General features: G+C 37.8%; 2 protein-coding genes across 4 annotated transcripts in view; one reads left to right on the plus strand and one right to left on the minus strand.

Annotated features, from left to right (window-relative positions):
• Nucleotides 1-1377: 1377 nt before the first annotated feature.
• On the plus strand, nucleotides 1378-6571 carry tsn (translin). The gene is made up of 6 exons (XM_051120063.1): nucleotides 1378-1648; nucleotides 1958-2051; nucleotides 2128-2224; nucleotides 2305-2420; nucleotides 2509-2588; nucleotides 4615-6571. Exons 1-6 carry the CDS (start codon nucleotides 1583-1585, stop codon nucleotides 4843-4845), a joined length of 684 nt encoding a protein of 227 aa, XP_050976020.1. The 5' UTR covers nucleotides 1378-1582; the 3' UTR covers nucleotides 4846-6571.
• A 605-nt stretch (nucleotides 6572-7176) lies between these two features.
• The window catches only part of si:dkey-91i10.2 (uncharacterized protein LOC555224 homolog), a 48841-nt gene continuing 39440 nt past the window's right edge, over nucleotides 7177-16577 (minus strand). For 2 of the 3 annotated variants that reach the window (XM_051120047.1, XM_051120046.1), the window contains 5 exons: nucleotides 15105-15288; nucleotides 11960-12161; nucleotides 10693-11270; nucleotides 9940-10085; nucleotides 7177-8868 (listed from right to left, as the gene is read on the minus strand). In XM_051120047.1, the coding sequence (XP_050976004.1) occupies nucleotides 8064-8868; nucleotides 9940-10085; nucleotides 10693-11270; nucleotides 11960-12161; nucleotides 15105-15288 (1915 nt within the window). In that variant the 3' untranslated portion in view covers nucleotides 7177-8063. The remainder of the gene's footprint in view (nucleotides 8869-9939; nucleotides 10086-10692; nucleotides 11271-11959; nucleotides 12162-15104; nucleotides 15289-16577) is intronic. The other variant, XM_051120049.1, reaches the window with a different exon arrangement.

Here is a 16577-nt window from a genome sequence, read left to right on the forward strand (position 1 = left end):
TCTCACTGACAGCACAGTGGAGTGATACTAGAGATAGCATTTCTACGAACATGTATAATAAATATGTGACCAGACTTGTCTAGTAGATAGTTAATCTGTTTAAAAAAAGGCAAATGCAATGCATAAAATGTGGGGAGTTTTTTTTTCTAACTAAGCCTATACATGTTCTTGATAAATAATTTTGTTGTTATAAAAACAGTTGTGAAACTCCATAGGCCTGCATTTAAAAAATGAGTGAATACTGAAAGAATGAACGAATGAATGAATAAATATATAATAACTTAAAAAATATATATGACCAATATCTGTTCTTGTGATTTGCTTGCTTTTCTGTTGACAGTTCTGTTCTGAGTAATTGCTATCATTTATTAGTTATTTATCTTGGGGTAAAAAGAATATTTATTTATTTAGAATTTTGTGTTGAAAAATAATGGAAGTTAAGACATTCATACATATCACAGAGAGAACAGCTGTGACAAAAACCATTACATTACACATTTTCTGTAATATAAGACTACTTTTAGATTACTTTTGACCTAACTTGTTTATCACATTGATGTAAATAGGATAATCTTGTACCGTATTGACATAAACATACAAAAAGTAAGAAAATATATTTCATTTGTTGTTGTTTACAACATGAAGTGCATTAAACATTATATTGCGACAAGTTTGTGCAGGAACTGCAGGGAGTTTATGAGTTTGATGAAAAGCTAATAAGCAATTAAATTATTAATTAAATTCAAATAAATCATTTTAAAATCAACCAAAAATAAATAAATAAATAATTTATTTGTTTACCTTCAGGTCCTGTGACCATAACCAGATGAGAACCAATGAAAATGCAAATCATGCTTAATTATTAAAGTATTTATTTTAAATGTTTATAAAATATTTCTTTTAAAATATTTATTAGAACATGATTTAATTTAATTTAAAAAGATATTTTAAAAGCCTCATTAAAAAAAAAAAAAAAAAACTAAACTAAAATAAAAATAAAATAAAAGAGCTAGGTATTTATGACGGATTCTTAATTTTTTCAGCTTTGGCAACTCAGATCTTTTTTTTTTTCAAAATGTAATGATTCTGAGTAAAATAAACGGTTTATTATTTTCTTATTATTATTTCTTATTATTTTCTTATTATATCTTTTTTTCTTTTGATAAAACTATTTTAAAAGCCTCGTCCAAGAGCTAGGTATTTATAACGTATTCTTTATTTTTTTCGGCTTTGGCAACTCAGGTCTGTTTTTTCTTAATAAGTCAAAATATAATGATTCTGAGAAAAAACTGAGTACAAAATGTTGAATTAGTTGAAATAAAGCAAAGCCAGTAGAGGGCGTCTGGATCACCAGCAACATGCATGAAGAGAGACGATCATTACATCATTATAATGCGACGAACTGAGCAAGGACAGATGTTAACGTGCATGCTGATGACTTCAATTATAACTGCAGGCTGTTTGGTTCGCGACAACGACAATTAATAAACAGTCTTTGTTTACATCCTAACGTTATCTAAATAGTGTATTTTCGGAGCAGCTGTTCACAACAAAAAGCGACGCCCAAGCAACACATTTGAAGATGTCTGTAACGGAGATGTTTAGCTATATCCAAGGCTTTCTGAGTGCCGATCAAGATATTCGAGAGGTAAACAACTACACTGACACGTAAACGGGCCTTTTCTAAAATCGCAAAATAATTTTCCCGAACAAGGTTTGTTAAGAAGCATCGTGAAATCCGTTTGAAATGTTATGCACTTGTCGCAGAATCCTGTATAAAATATTGCTTTTTCAGTAATACTATCACAGGACATTTATGACTTATGAATTACACGCGATAAAGTGCAACAGATGTTAAAGTCTAGACAGAAAGTTCTGCTAATTTCTTTCTGAATTGTGCTGTTTTTGAATCCATATGTGCTGTGGGCTGACTCATCTTTCTATCGTTATCCTGTAGGACATAAGAAAAGTTGTACAAGTTTTGGAGCAGACGGCGAGAGAGATCCTTACTGTTCTTCAAAGTGTCCATCAACCGAGTGGTTTCAAAGACAGTAAGTTAAAATACTCAATCCAAGTCTTTTGGTCTACATAATGTCCTTTATAATACGTTTTCATTACCTCCTCCAGTTCCCAGCAAGTGTCTGAAGGCCAGAGAGCTTTTCTGCACTGTAAGAAACCACACTGGAGAACTGAAAACGAAGTTCCCTGTGGAACAGTACTATCGGTTAGTGTAGATGCCTCTTACACATGCTTCTAGTCTTGATAATTGATAATCGAGACTGACACGTCCTCACCTTTTCACAGGTATCATGAACACTGGAGATTTGTTCTTCAGCGACTTGCCTTCCTTGCAGCTTTTGTGGTATACCTGGAAAGCGAGTCCTTGGTTACACGTGAGGAAGTGGCACAAATACTTGCCAGTATGTAATGTTCATGTTTATTTATACTGTATATCTCGAATACTAATGTGAGACTGTTGTAGATTAATTCTTCTTTGCACATGTGCAGTTGAAGTTGATAGAGAAAAAGGGTTTCATTTGGATGTGGAAGACTACCTTGCAGGAGTTCTTATTTTGGCCAGTGAGCTGGTAAGTGTTGTTTTTTTTTCTTTTCAAATTCATTCAAACTACCAGTCTTACCATCTTTAGTAGTAATAATGTTCCTGATACTGTATGCAAACTTTTATGTTTACTTTAAGTTAACATTAAAAGGGTCATGACATGGATTTTTTTTTTTTTTAATTTGAATGTTTCTGAAAATTCACATATCAAGCAGTCCTGCCCCCTTTTTTAAATAGTTTACATCGCAGGTTCAGGGTTCTACGGATACTTTTCTTTTTAGAAGCACTTGTGCTCCTAACTTAATAAATTTAGCAGCACAGTCAGAATTTTAGGAGCACCTTCTAATCAATAATCAAAAAATCTGATCCAAAATTAGCCTTCCCATTACGAGGTGATATTTGACTCCTTAAAGTGATTTACAGGGGAATTTTTATGATGCTTAGAGGTGACACGAGTGCAGTCAAATTACATATAAAATTTTGAATACAGAAATATGAAATGATTTAAATATCTTTAAAAGTTACTTTAAAAATCAAACTAAACCTGCCAGTAGGGTGGCGGCAAGTCACTGATTTAAAGGAGAAGTCCACTTCCAGAACAAAAGATGTTCATGTCTTTCTTTCTTCAGCTGTAAAGAAATTGTTTTTTGAGGAAAATATTTCATTTTTCTCCATATAATGGACTGATATGGTCCCCCGATTTTGAACTTTCAAAATGCAGTTTAAATGCGGCATCAAAAACGATTTACAAATTATATACTCATGTTCATGACAATTAGGGTATGTCGAAAAATTCACATCTCATGTTCTCCCTCAACGTCAAAATAATCCTAAATTGCTGTTTTATGTTTTTTGTTAATGGTGTTTAATCTTCTTTGCATGTTCACTTTGCAAAGACTGGGTCGGTACTTCTGCAGCGATGTAGGATGATTTTAAAATGATTTTTGAAGTTGAGGGAGAAAATATGGTCGGAGTTTTTCGACATACCCTAACTGTCTTGAACCAGAATACACAGAGTTCAGGGACAGCAAGACAAGATGAGCGTTTGAGATTAAAAAGTATTTAAATTGTATTTTTAAAATGAAAATAACTAATCGTTTTGCTAGATAAGACCCTTCTTCCTCAGCTGGGATTGTTTACAGCTGCATTTGGGATCGTTTGAAGCCGTATTTAAACTGCATTTTGGAAGTTCAAAATCAGGGCACCATATTAGTCCATTATATGAAGAAAAATCCTGAAATGTTCAACTCAAAAAACATGTCAAAAAAAAAATTAATTCTTTACGACTGAAATGGACACACAGTTGAGCACTGAACTTGGGCCAGAGCTGTTAAGCTGCCTTTGACAGTGTATGGTAGCCACAATCTCATCCATATCACTATAAAATATAGCATTCTGTCAAATTCAAATAGGTCAGATATGTTTTATGGACTGCGCTGACTCGCGATTCTAGACTGGAGCAGACTGTGCACTCCGGTTTGTGTGACAATGTGAAACCAGACTTCATTTGCCACAAAGGAAAGCATATTTACACTGTCTGAATCGTTCCCTATCCCCTATATAGTGCACTACGTGCCATTCACTGTACAGAAAATGCCAATTCTGTGAACAAGTGAGCAGATTCAGCCAAAGCTTCAGCATCTATTTATAGTGTAAGGGGCAGGACACTTCAGAGTCTAGAAAGCATTTGATTGGACAGAAAGTTTGTTGAGAAGCTGATCCATATTGGCAGAAGTTAGAGACTGTAAGTTTTGTATGCTTACATGTTTTGTACACTAGCTTATACATAACCTTAAGACTAACAGGATAATCTTAATATTCCAAAACTTGAATTTTGATTTCATAGGGACTTTAAGGCTTCTCAGTAAACGGCCACTGTTTTGATTGGCTAACGCTAACATAAGGTGCACTATCACCATCTACTATGTTGGAGTATCAAAAAGATAGTTCCTGACGTTAGATTATTTATAATATTGTTGTATGTGCAGTATTAACACAACATCAGTATTTTAATTTTTTTCATAATTTACCTGTTGCATTTTTTTTCCATTTAGTCCAGGCTGGCAGTGAACAGCGTGACCGCGGGGGACTATGGGCGTCCGCTGAGGATCTCAAACTTTATCAATGAACTTGATTCTGGCTTTCGGTTGCTCAACCTAAAAAACGACCCTCTTCGCAAGCGCTACGACGGCCTCAAGTACGACGTGAAGAAGATCGAGGAGGTGGTGTATGATCTTTCCATTCGGGGCCTTGCCAAGGAGCAGGAGGCTGGAGGAGAGAAGTAGAGGTGGTGTGGGAATGCAAGAGGCCGCGGGGCACTACCCTGGCTGGGATTCTCCACAACTGGAATTGTGGTTAAACCTGTCAGCGAGCAGGCGGTCGGAGGAAGAGGGGAGGGAATGGAGGTTTTGAAGCCCCAGCAGCCTTGGGCGGTGTCTTTTATGCCACCACCACCCCCCCGTGACAGAGATCCCTTCAGGTTTTAGAGGGGAGATCTTCTCTTTCTCACTTTTGTTGAGAGATGCTTATGTACAGCTGCATTTGTTTGCCTGTTTGTTTTTTTGATTGGCTGCTTTTTACTATTATTGATGTTTTTGTTTCAGCTATCTCTCTTCTTGTGAATCATTGTACAGTCAAACAAGAAGGAAGGAAACATTTTTGGCTGGGCGATATTTAAGAATGCTGTTAAAAACAGTTCTGTGGCTTGTCCAGTTGAGACATCAAAACATTTTCTTGATGCTGAACTACATATTACATACATATACACATATAATCATTGCTTCATTAGATTGGATTTTGTACCCAAGCACTTTTCTTGAATGTAACTGTAAACGACACGTTAATGATATCTTGCTAAGGTGTACATAGTTAAACCTGTGCCAAAATGTTTCATTTCATACTGCAAATACATATTTAATCTTCTAAAGGGATAGTTCACCCAAAAATGAAAATTCTGTCGTTGATTACTTCCCCTCATGTCGTTTCAAACCTGTAAGACCCATAAGAATCTGAGAGCTTTCTCATCAAAAATATCTCAGTTTGTGTTCCGAAGATAAATGGTCTTACGGGTTTAAAACAACATGAGGGGGAGTAATTAATGACAGAATTTTAATTTTTGGGTGAACTATCCCTTTAAATCATCTAGTGGTTAAATCACCAACCACTTGCTATTGGTACATTTCATGTATTTCTCCATTAAAAGGACAGTTAATCAAAAAAAAAAAGTCTGTTATCATGTACTCGCCCTCATGTCGCTCTAAACCTGACTTACTTTCTTCTGGGGAACGCAATATTTTCTTGTCTATGTAAAGTCAAAAGTGTCCAGTGTTGTTTTGGACCCCTTTGACTTTAGTTACATAGAGAAAAACAGTATGAACATCTTCAATATCTCTTCTTTTGTGATGCTTAGAAGAACGTTATGGTTTGGAACAACATGAGGATGAGGATGAGATTAATACTTGACATCAAAGTGATTTCTTCGCTGGTTTATCACTTCTGCTTTTCGGTTCATGTGTTTCTTTTCCTTTGTTCTGGCTCTTATGTTGTTGCATGCTGAACTCCACCTGCAGACAGTGTTGTATCAGAAAGAGCTTTGGAAAAATAACACTAAAACCTTTCAATCAAATATTTTCAAAGAACAAACAAACAGTGTGTTTGTTTTCCTTTGTAAAGCTTTATGGCAACTTTTATGTTCCTCCCTATTTTGTTTGTTGATTCTCAGTGCATTGAGACTTGTTTTTATTGCTCTTATTGTTGTGGCTTCTTTGTGGGTGCATGTTTTGTCTGCTCTTTCAGTGTTTTGGGGGGCTTTTACTGAAAACGGTTAAAAAGAAATTCTCGGCAATAACGCGTTGTGTTGTTTGTTTCTCTCCAAAGATGGTTTCTCAACTCTTCTAAGTATTTGCATTTGAAATGCTTGTGTTCGTGTGCTGGTTCAACTTTCTACTTTTCGCTTTTCACTGGGAAAACATTTGCTCGTTCACTGATGTAATAAAGATTCACTGCGAGTCAGTTGAGAGAGATGGATACTTGTCATTTTTAATTGTAATTCACAATATTTTACACAACAAAAAATATTAAATTAGGTTTTTAAGAATGGAAAAAGTATTTAACAGCTTGATTGGTCTCCGTTAAAATTCATATTTTTCAGTCCTGGCAGGTTCAACTCTTCATTGTGTAATGTGGAAGCTACAATATGATATTTCTAACAGTATCAATGCCATTGGAAAAAACAGTAAATATTCATGTTGAAACCTAAATGCCTAAATCCAGTGATAGCAACAATTTATATCCATCCGTATTGACTTGAAACACACAGAGAGACCAGAATGACTGAATGTGGTTGATTGCTATTGCTGAAGTCAACTGTGGATCATTTTCTCTTAAAGCTAAAACAATGTTGAAAACAAAGTACAGTAAAGCTTTGTAAACGGCAGAACAATGTCCTCGCTCCAGTTTCAGGACCTTCATATTAAAGTGCATCAACCAAAAACAGTTAACATTTAACGAGTCGCCATAAAGCACGGTCTGAATATCAACGGGAAAGTCGGAATACAATAGCAGCTAATGACATATCTTATCCTCAATTTGACATAAGGCCTGATTTGTAGGTAAACACAGAGGAAAACTTGAACAAATTAGACTCATTCAGTATCAAATAAAAAAAGGCACATATCCCCCCCTCAGAGATCATAAACCAAAGCAAAATTATAATTATAACCTACATAATATAGGGGGGGAAACATCCAATTGACATTTTCTAATCAAAGAGCTGGTTTACGGCCACGGATGGTTTCAGCACAACCATAATGTGGCAATGGCAATACTTGATGCTTAGACTGATGCTACACCCTCATTAGATTGTGGAGAAAACATACCCAAAATGTGTTACATCACCAATCACAAGAATATGGGTACCTGTGAATAAAAACAGCTCGACTGCCGCTACATAATACAATGAAGATTATTGCTGTTTTGTAAACCAGCACACATGAGAACTGCTCCTGAACGGCAGTGGGAATAGATGCTAACGGAAGAGAGAGATTACAATGATCCGAAAACAAAACAGCTTTACCTCAGTCTTCACACAAAACACAGGTTTCCACTCTGTTGTGCAAACTAAAAAGTCCACATAACATGTTCCCTCATGCTTATCACAAATACCACTTCGCAGCCGAGAACATTTCTTCTCAGTGGCAAACTGGTTTTACAATCAGTGTTTTACAAGTGCAGCAGTGAGGCGCCAAACAAGGCCCTCATTTTGGATTACTTTTTGCTTGACAGTGGATTTTTCCTCTTCCCAAATGTCATTAACTTGCTTTCCACTTGTACAAAGTGCCTTCTTGCAGTTTATATTAATATTCAGTCAAATCACAGTAAAACCTTGCAATTTTAAAGTCCATGAGTGGATGGTTCCCCCACTCAAATACTGTTCGCTCAACAAAATATTGATTTTTTTCTTCTTATTATTATTATTTACATCAGAGTTCTGGGAAGGGGAGTCTCAGGACCGGCTCTGGGTTGTGTTAATCATGATATTAGGGAGAGCGTTACGTCTCTTTCTCCAGGATCCCAAATCGCAAGCGTATCTCTTGACCTGGCGAAACCACTGCTGAGTGCGAGGTTTGTCGGAGGCACGGAAAACGAAGGCCTCGCGTCGGATGTCCAGCACCTCGAAGGTGTCTTCACACTCGGGGTCGGCGGACACCACGCAGTTCGCCAGACGGATTGGTTCCCGCAAAACAGTGAACTTCCCGCTGCTTTTGTCCTTGATGAGCACCAGTACTCCGTCCTGCACCGTCTCCGTTGTCTCCAGACTCCCTTCAGTCACCGTGTCTGCGTTGCGCAGAGTGCGTACCATGAGTAAACTCTGAACGTTTTGGAATTTGAGGGATTTGCTTCCCTTCTTGAGCCACTGGCCATCGGCAGGTTGTGCTAACTGGAGCGGCCCCTCCATGATGAAGCGTGTGCTCTCTCGCGTCCAGCCCACCGTCTTCATCGAAAGCTCTCTCATCTCGATGTTGATGACTTCTCGGTTTTTGCGGCTGTCGCGCCGGAAAGAGCGCAAGGACCATGTGGCGGTTCCCTCCTGTTTGGTTTTCATGTTGATGTGCTCTAGATGGGACTCCACGCGACTCTTGGCTTCTTTTAAGCGGGAGTAGTCCGGGTGGCACTCGTTGGTGGCCTTGCTGATGCGACTTAGCAGTAACGGGTATTTGGTCACACGCTGAAGCGGTGCCATAAGGAAGGAGCGCAGGTTCATACGCCGGAGTGCTGTGTTGTCATTCTGGGACACGTCGAGGAATATCCTGAGGGATGTAAAGGAGCAAACTTTCATATACAGTTGAAGTTAAAAGTTAACATACACCTTGCAGAATCTGCAAAATGTTAATTATTTTAATAAAATATTTCACATAAAAGATGTTTACATATAGTCTGCAAGAGAAAATAATAGCTGAATTTATAAAAATGACCCTGTCGAAAGTGTCCATACACTTGATTCTTAATACTGTGTTGTTACCTGAATGATCCACAGCTGTGTTTTTTTTTTGTTTACTGAGAGTTCATGAGTCCCTTGTTTGTCCTGAACAGTTAAACTCCCTGCTGTTCTTCAGAAAAATCCTTCAGGTCCCACAAATTCTTTGGTTTTTCAGTATTGTTGTGTATTTGAACCCTTTCCAACAATGACTTTATGGTTTCGAGATCCATCTTTTCACACTGAGCACAACTGAGGGACTCTATGCAACTATTACAGAAGGTTAAAACGCTTACTGATGCTTCAGAATGAAAAATGATGCATTAAGAGATGGGGGGGGGGTGAAAACTTTTTGCATTAGAAGATCAGAGTAAATGAGTAAAAATTATTTTGTTTTCTGTGGGACATGTAAATATCCTCTGTAGCTTCTGAAGGGCAGTACTAAATAAAAAAAAAATATGATGTTTAGGCAAAATAAGACAAATTTACACATCCTCATTCATTCAAAAGTTTACACCCCTGGCTCTTAATGCATCGATTCAAAAGAGAAGAAATTATTGTTGAACAGAGTTGTTATTTTTGTTTTCTTTGCGCAAATTAAGGTTGAACCACTGATGTCACATGGACAATTTTAACAATGTCCTTACTACCTTTCTGGGACTTGACGTGTCAGTTGCACTGCTGTCTATGCAGGATCTGAAAGCTCTCAGATTCAATAAAAAAAAAATCTTATTTTGTGTTCCAAAAATGAATGAAGGTCTTACGGTTTGGAACGACATGAGGGTGAGCAATTAATGACAGAATGTTCATTTTTGGGTGAACTATACCTTTAACTACCTATATTTGTAACACTGAACAACAGTTGGAAAGCAATTAAGCAGTTTATATTATACATTACATGTACCTAAGAAGCTCTTTTTCTTTCTCCAGAGTGTTGAGCATGTTCACAGATGTGGACTGCTGCAGGCAGTAGGTCTGAAACGCTGGAAGCATGTTGACAAACTCCAAGAAGATTTCTCCAATGCATACAGTCTGCAGGTCTTCATCACCCTGTACAGAGACAGTTACTGTTTAATTTAGGTTTACTATTACTTTTCAATAGCCATTACTCCAGTCTTTAGTGTCATATGATTCTTCAGAAATCATTCTAATATGTGTAGCATGGGTTTATTTGTAGCAACAGCAAAAATTACATTGTATGGGTCAAAATGATTTTTCTTTTATGCCAAAAAATAATTAGAATATTATAAAGATCACATTCCATGAAGATATTTAGCAAATATATCAAAACTGAATTTTTGCAATATGCTTAATATGCATTGCTAAGAACTTCATTTGGACAACTTTAGGTGATTTTCTCAATATTTAGATTTTTTTTGCACCCTCAGATTCCAGATATTCAAATAGTTGTATCTCGACCAAATATTGTCCTAACCTAACAAACCATACATCAGTGAAAAGCAAATGTTATTTATTTAGTGTTCAGATGATGTATAAATCTCAATTTCAAAAAATTCACCCTTACAACTGGTTTTTTGTCCAGGGTCACATAAGCTGATTTGGTGCTCATGTAACATTTCTTATTACCTTTGTTATGTTAATGTTGAAATGGCCACATTCTAGCCTGGCAAAATGTTCAATCACTAGTGTTCTTTACCTGATCAAAAGCCTGATCAATGCTGTCCTGCAGGTGCTCTGTGAACCTGTCATTGACATCAATGAGCTCTTGAACGTTGCTGAAGACCACGGCCAGCTGCTCTGCTGTGAGCAGCCCTGCACTCTGCATCGGGCAGTAAAACTCTTCCTTGATAATGCGCAGGTCCTCTCCATAACTCGACTCAGTATTGAGAAACTCTAGGATGGCCTCTTTGCGCTCTGTTCGCAACTTGGAACAACGTTCACACATGCCTTCCTCACGGGCGCCCTCTTTGTGTCCACAGTCGGGACAGGGCTGCTGAACATCCCAGTTCCTGAGGGACGGCGAGGGTCTCCTCCAGCCCCGAGCCAATCCAGGGCCGATGCCGCTGTCCACACGTTCTACCTCGGCTCCGGCGCTGTGGCGGGTACGACGGGGCTCTTCCTCATCTTCACGCTCATCACTCAATCCTACGACACCGCTGTCTGCGCTCAGGCTGCTGACAGTACTCCAGCGGTGCTGGGCTGAGCGGCTCACACCCAGGCCCCTGCTCCGTTCCTCACCTCTGGGTTCCGAGCGGCCCCTGGCTGTGCCAGGCACTGATGACAAAGAACAAACAAACCTCTGATCAGCTTTCAGAATTTCATAACAATAGTTACATTAATAATATAGTGATAATCAAAAAGTATAATAAAACAGTAAAAAATTAAACCTAAAATGTTAAAGTTACATACACTGAAACAGTAGAGGTAAAGAAAGACCATAAAAAAATAATAAATCACTTTAATATCATATTTCAATATTTTAAAACTTTAGTTTTCCTTATCAAAGTAACATTTAATATTTATCCTAAAATAGCCAGAAACAACTAAGTATTTCAATGTTTGTTAATACCAACGCATTTAAAAAAATGACAAATAATGGAAAATATCCAATATGGTGCTGATACAGTATAATGTGCACCCATAATTTTATACTAGACATGCATTTGGTATGCCTTCAAGTCTAAAAACAACAATAAAACAAAGTACAGACACTGTATAGATGCTGCGGTGCAGAAGGACAAAAGCAGTCCTCAGGGCAGAGGTCATGCATGTGATGGACCTACAGTAAAAGCCACCTAAGGCCAGGTTTTAATAAAAGCAAAGTACTCAAGTGATACCCTTCGGTTACAGACAAGCCTAAAAATTGTTTCAAATGAAGTATTTTCAGTGCAAAACTAGGACACGAGTTAAGTTTACTTACAGCAAGAACTGTGAGCAAAGCTTAGTGCGGTTGAAAGTCTTACCACTGTCCCTGTCTCTGCGGTGAATGTGCAAACGTGCCGCAGCGGCGATCTTCATCTCCAGCTGCTTACGCTTGGTGGCGTCTGCAGGCATGGGGTCGCTGTAGTGGGGCCGCAGGCGGCACTCTCGCTGGGCCCTCACTGACTCAGCCAGCTCATAGGCCGCGTCTGAGCTGGAGCGTCTGCAGCCCGCCCCAGAAACCTGCTGATAGGGTGGAGATCTGTCAATCAACAGTGCACATGGCAGAACACTTGTCTGAAATATATGTGTGTGTGTGTGTGTGTGTGTGTGTGTAAGGGTTTAACAGTGTAAAACCTCAATAAAGGTAGATTTGACTTCTAAGTATATATGAGAATTAATGGAACAGCTAGTTTCAGACATCAATCAGCGTCCCTGCATCATGGTATATCCAGATGGTGTTACATTACCAAAGCTTTTAATATATTGTGGTGGTAAATGGAATATTTTCTGATGTGGCTTTTCATGCCCATTTACTATTTATTAAAATCTATTGACAGACTCCAAAGACATAAAATGCATCTCTTTTCTCAACAGAAATAATTTGGAAAGCTAGTTTCCTGTATGACTTACTTTTTTCTTTATTTAACTCAACTGTTGCTTAAAAATGACTATATGGCTGGATGAAAATGAACCCAAAATCAGACATAATTACTAGAGGCATCAGCAATAATCATGAGCATATTAACAATGTTAGTTTCCAGCCTATTTTAGGCTGATTTTAATCAAGAAATATAGTCATTTTTAAGTAATAGTTTAGTTAACTAAAACTACCCTGAAGGTTGGGTTAAACATTTAACCAAACTGCTTGATCAAAACAACCCATTCGCTGGGTTTGTCCATATTTCACCCAGTGCCGTGTTGTTTTTAACCCAGCATGCTGACCTATCTCTTACACCCTAATCGACCCTTAAACCTACCCATATCACCAAACCTGTTCCACCTCAATAGCAGCAAAAGTGTTTTGCAATACAATATGAGCACAATAAGTATATTGTACTTATTTTTTGATGTACAGTTGAGGTCAAAAGTTTACACCCCCCTTTCAGAATCTTCAAACTGTTCATTATTTTACCCGAATCAGAGGGAACATACAAAATGCGTGTTGTTGTTTATTTAGTACTGACCTGAATAAGATATTTCACATTAAAGATGTTAACATATAATCCACAAGATAAAATAATAGTTTAATTTATAAAAATTACCCTGTTCAAAAGTTGACATCCCCTTGATTCTTAATACTGTGTTGTTACCTGAATGATCCACAGCTGTGTTTTTTTTTTTTGTTTGTTTGTTTGTTTGTTTGGTGATGTTGTTCATGACTCCCTTGTTTGTCCTGAACAGGTAAACTGCCTGCTATTCTTCAGAAAAATCCTTCAGGCCCCACAGATTCTTTGTTTTTCCAGCATTTTTGTGTATTTGAACCCTTTCTAACAATGACTGTATGATTTTGAGATCCATCTTTTCACACTAAGGACAACTGAGGTAATGAAACTTTTACAGACGGTTCAAACGGTCACTGATGCTCCAGAAGAAAACACGATGCATTAAGAGTGGGGGGGGGTGAAAACTTTGAATCAGGGTAAATTTAACTTATTTTGACTTCTGGGAAACATGTATCTTCTGTAGCCTCTGAAGGGCAGTACTAAATGAAAAAAATATAATATTTAGGTAAGATAAGAAAAATGTACACTGTTCTGTTCAAAAGTTTTCACCCCCGTCTCTTAATGCACTGTGTTTCCTTCTGGAGCATCAGTGAGTGTTTGAATCTTCTGTAATAGTTGCATATGAGTCCCTCAGTTGTCCTCAGTGTGAAAAGATGGATCTCAAAATCATACAGTCATTGTTGAAAAGGGTCAAATACACAAAACCAAAGCATTTGTGGGTCCTGAAGGATTTTTCTGAACAACGGCGGGCAGTTTAACTGTTCAGGACAAACAAGGGGCTCATGAACAACTATCACTAAACAAAAAACAGCACAGGTGAACAGAAACAGGTGAACAAGAATTAAGGGAATGTAAACTTTTAAACAGTGTCATTTTTATAAATTTAACTATTATTTTTCTCTTGTGGACTGTATGTAAACATCTTTTATGTGAAATATCTTAGTCAGGTCAGTACTAAATAAACAATAGCATGGGCTGTGTTTGATCCCTCTTATTTTGGTAAAACAATTAACATTTTGCAGATTCTGAAAGGGGGATGTAAACTTTTGACCTCAACTGTAAGTACATAGTAGTTTATGCCACCTAATACAAAGTGGGACCAAATAAATCAATAAAAAAACTTGGGACAGACAGAAACTATGAAACAAAATGTAATATTACACCTGTAATATTACAGACTTTTTGTGATCCAATAAAGTGTAGCTCACTTCATTTTCCAGTTTAAATTTAACTAAAAAATCTGTCACATTGTGAAAGGCGTTCACACTGACTACACCTGCCTTAACTGACAGAACTGATAACCTTTCACCTTTCAAACCTCTGCGATTCTAAAATGACATTACATATAGTGTATTTCAATTGCATCTGCTACAAACACATCTATGGTGTAAAATCCTCAAAGGTTTCTCGACAGCATTAGGTTTTCATGTGTTATCAACGCACAAGAAACAAGACACCATGGCTTCAGGTGACGTACAGAATAATTAATAAGGCGGCTGTTATCTTAATTAAAGACACAGAAATGCAGAGATGGAAGAAGCATCTGTGCGCAACGGCTGACCAATGCATCATAGCAACATAGCATATGAATGCCAGCATTCCTCGACATCACCCTTAACCTTAAAAACATGCAGCCAGTCATGTGGCGTGAATGAATGTGGTGCAATGAAGAGCTGGCCAGCATCTCAAGCAGCAGTGAGCATCAACACACAACCTGACACACAGAAGAACCATAAAGCAGTTACCACCATGAAACCTGGCTCTAATCCTCCCTGCGTGCAGCTCTTAGCTGCGGCTCTGCGCGCTCAGCTGCATGTCTGCAGTCGCCTCTACTGTGCAGATTCCCCTGCAACCTCAGCCTCCCGTGCACCCTGATCACGCTCCCGTACATGCATGACAGTTGCCGCTGTCCTCGTTCAGAGGTGATATGCAGAAGTGTGCGTGAGACGGCAGCATTCCTTACGCATTCTGTCGCCGCTTTCCCCCGTTGTCCCGCGGGCTCGGTGCAAGCCTCCTCTCCGCAGGCCGACGTTGTCATGGCAACGTGGGCAGACTGATGGCTGGGCTGGGGAGCGGTGATGTCAGTGACGTCATTCTGCTCACGCGACAGTCGGACGGGAGTCTCGGCTGCAATCTCTGCACTGCAGCTGGAGCGGAGAGGGAGAGAGAACACAAAGGGAGGGAAATGGGAGTGTTAAATTGGAATTACAATTCCTGATTCTCCGCTCCTACACGTGTCGTGCGGTCAACCCCCATCCCCCTAGAGAGGACCGGTGGCCCCCAGACCAGAGGGGCTCACAGAGGACAGCAATTAGACGCATCAATTCACATTAACACCTGAACTCCTCGCTGCAGGGCTCCGAATGGGAAACAAGCACAATCAATCTTTTAGATTCCTTTGTGTGTGCACGAAGTAGAAAAAGAGCTTATGTATCCGTGGATGACCCCACACACTGCGTCTGGTGAATAAATAACAGCACATAATAGACCAGTCAAACTGTGTAAGATTTCAGATTTCAGAAAATATCTCTTGTACCTTTTTGGCATTTTTTTTGCAATTTGTTTGTGCAGTTTTTATTGTTTTAAGAACATAAAATGTTTTCTGATCTTTTTTTTTTTAATCCCACATAAACCAATTTTAAACTTATGTTTGGATTTACAAGAAAATATATTATTTGATTTCCCAATGGAGTAAAAATAAAATAAAATAAAAATTAATAATAAAATATTTTCTTACATAATAATACTTTTGAGGTAAATGTACACTCTTGTTGAAGTGTTTGGGATAAGTACGTACTGAAAGAAATGATTACTTGCATCTAGCAAGGACACATTCAGTTGCTAACTAGTGACATTTATAATGTTACAGAAAATGCTGTTCATTTGCACTTTCTATTTATTAAAGAATCCAGAAATGTATCATGGTTTCCACAAAAATATTAAGCACTATTTTTTTCAACATGAATAATAATAAGAATTGTTTCTTGGACATCAAATCAACATATTAGAATAATTTATGAAGGATCATGTGACACTGAAGACTGGAGTAATGACTACTGAAAATTCAGCTTTGCCATCAAAGGAATAAATTACGTAAAAATTATATATATATAACCCAGTTATTTTAAACTGTAATATTATTTCACAATTTTACCATTTTTTATGGAAGCCCGTTTTCTCCACTGAATACAAAAAGGTTTTATTTTAATCTCACAATCATTTTTTGTCAAAATTGTGTGATATAAACTTGCAACTGCAAGTTATAAAGTCAGAATTGTGTGATATAAACTCTCAATTGCGAGTTGTAAAGTCAAAACTGGGTGATATAAACTCATAATTCTGACTTTTTCTCATAACTGCATGATAAAAAATTAAAAATTGCGAGATATAAACTCGCAATTTTTACTTTTTTCTCAGAACTGTATGACATAAACTC

The sequence above is a fragment of the Labeo rohita genome, chromosome 9, assembly GCF_022985175.1.
Source record: "Labeo rohita strain BAU-BD-2019 chromosome 9, IGBB_LRoh.1.0, whole genome shotgun sequence".
NCBI lineage: Eukaryota > Metazoa > Chordata > Actinopteri > Cypriniformes > Cyprinidae > Labeo > Labeo rohita.

Coding starts and splice junctions, on each gene's coding strand:
- tsn (XM_051120063.1), top strand. CDS start 1,583: ATGTCTGTAACGGAGATGTTTAGCTATATCCAAGGCTTTCTGAGTGCC. Junction 1,649..1,957: donor CCGATCAAGATATTCGAGAG/GTAAACAACTAC, acceptor GTTATCCTGTAG/GACATAAGAAAAGTTGTACA. Junction 2,225..2,304: donor CCTGTGGAACAGTACTATCG/GTTAGTGTAGAT, acceptor ACCTTTTCACAG/GTATCATGAACACTGGAGAT.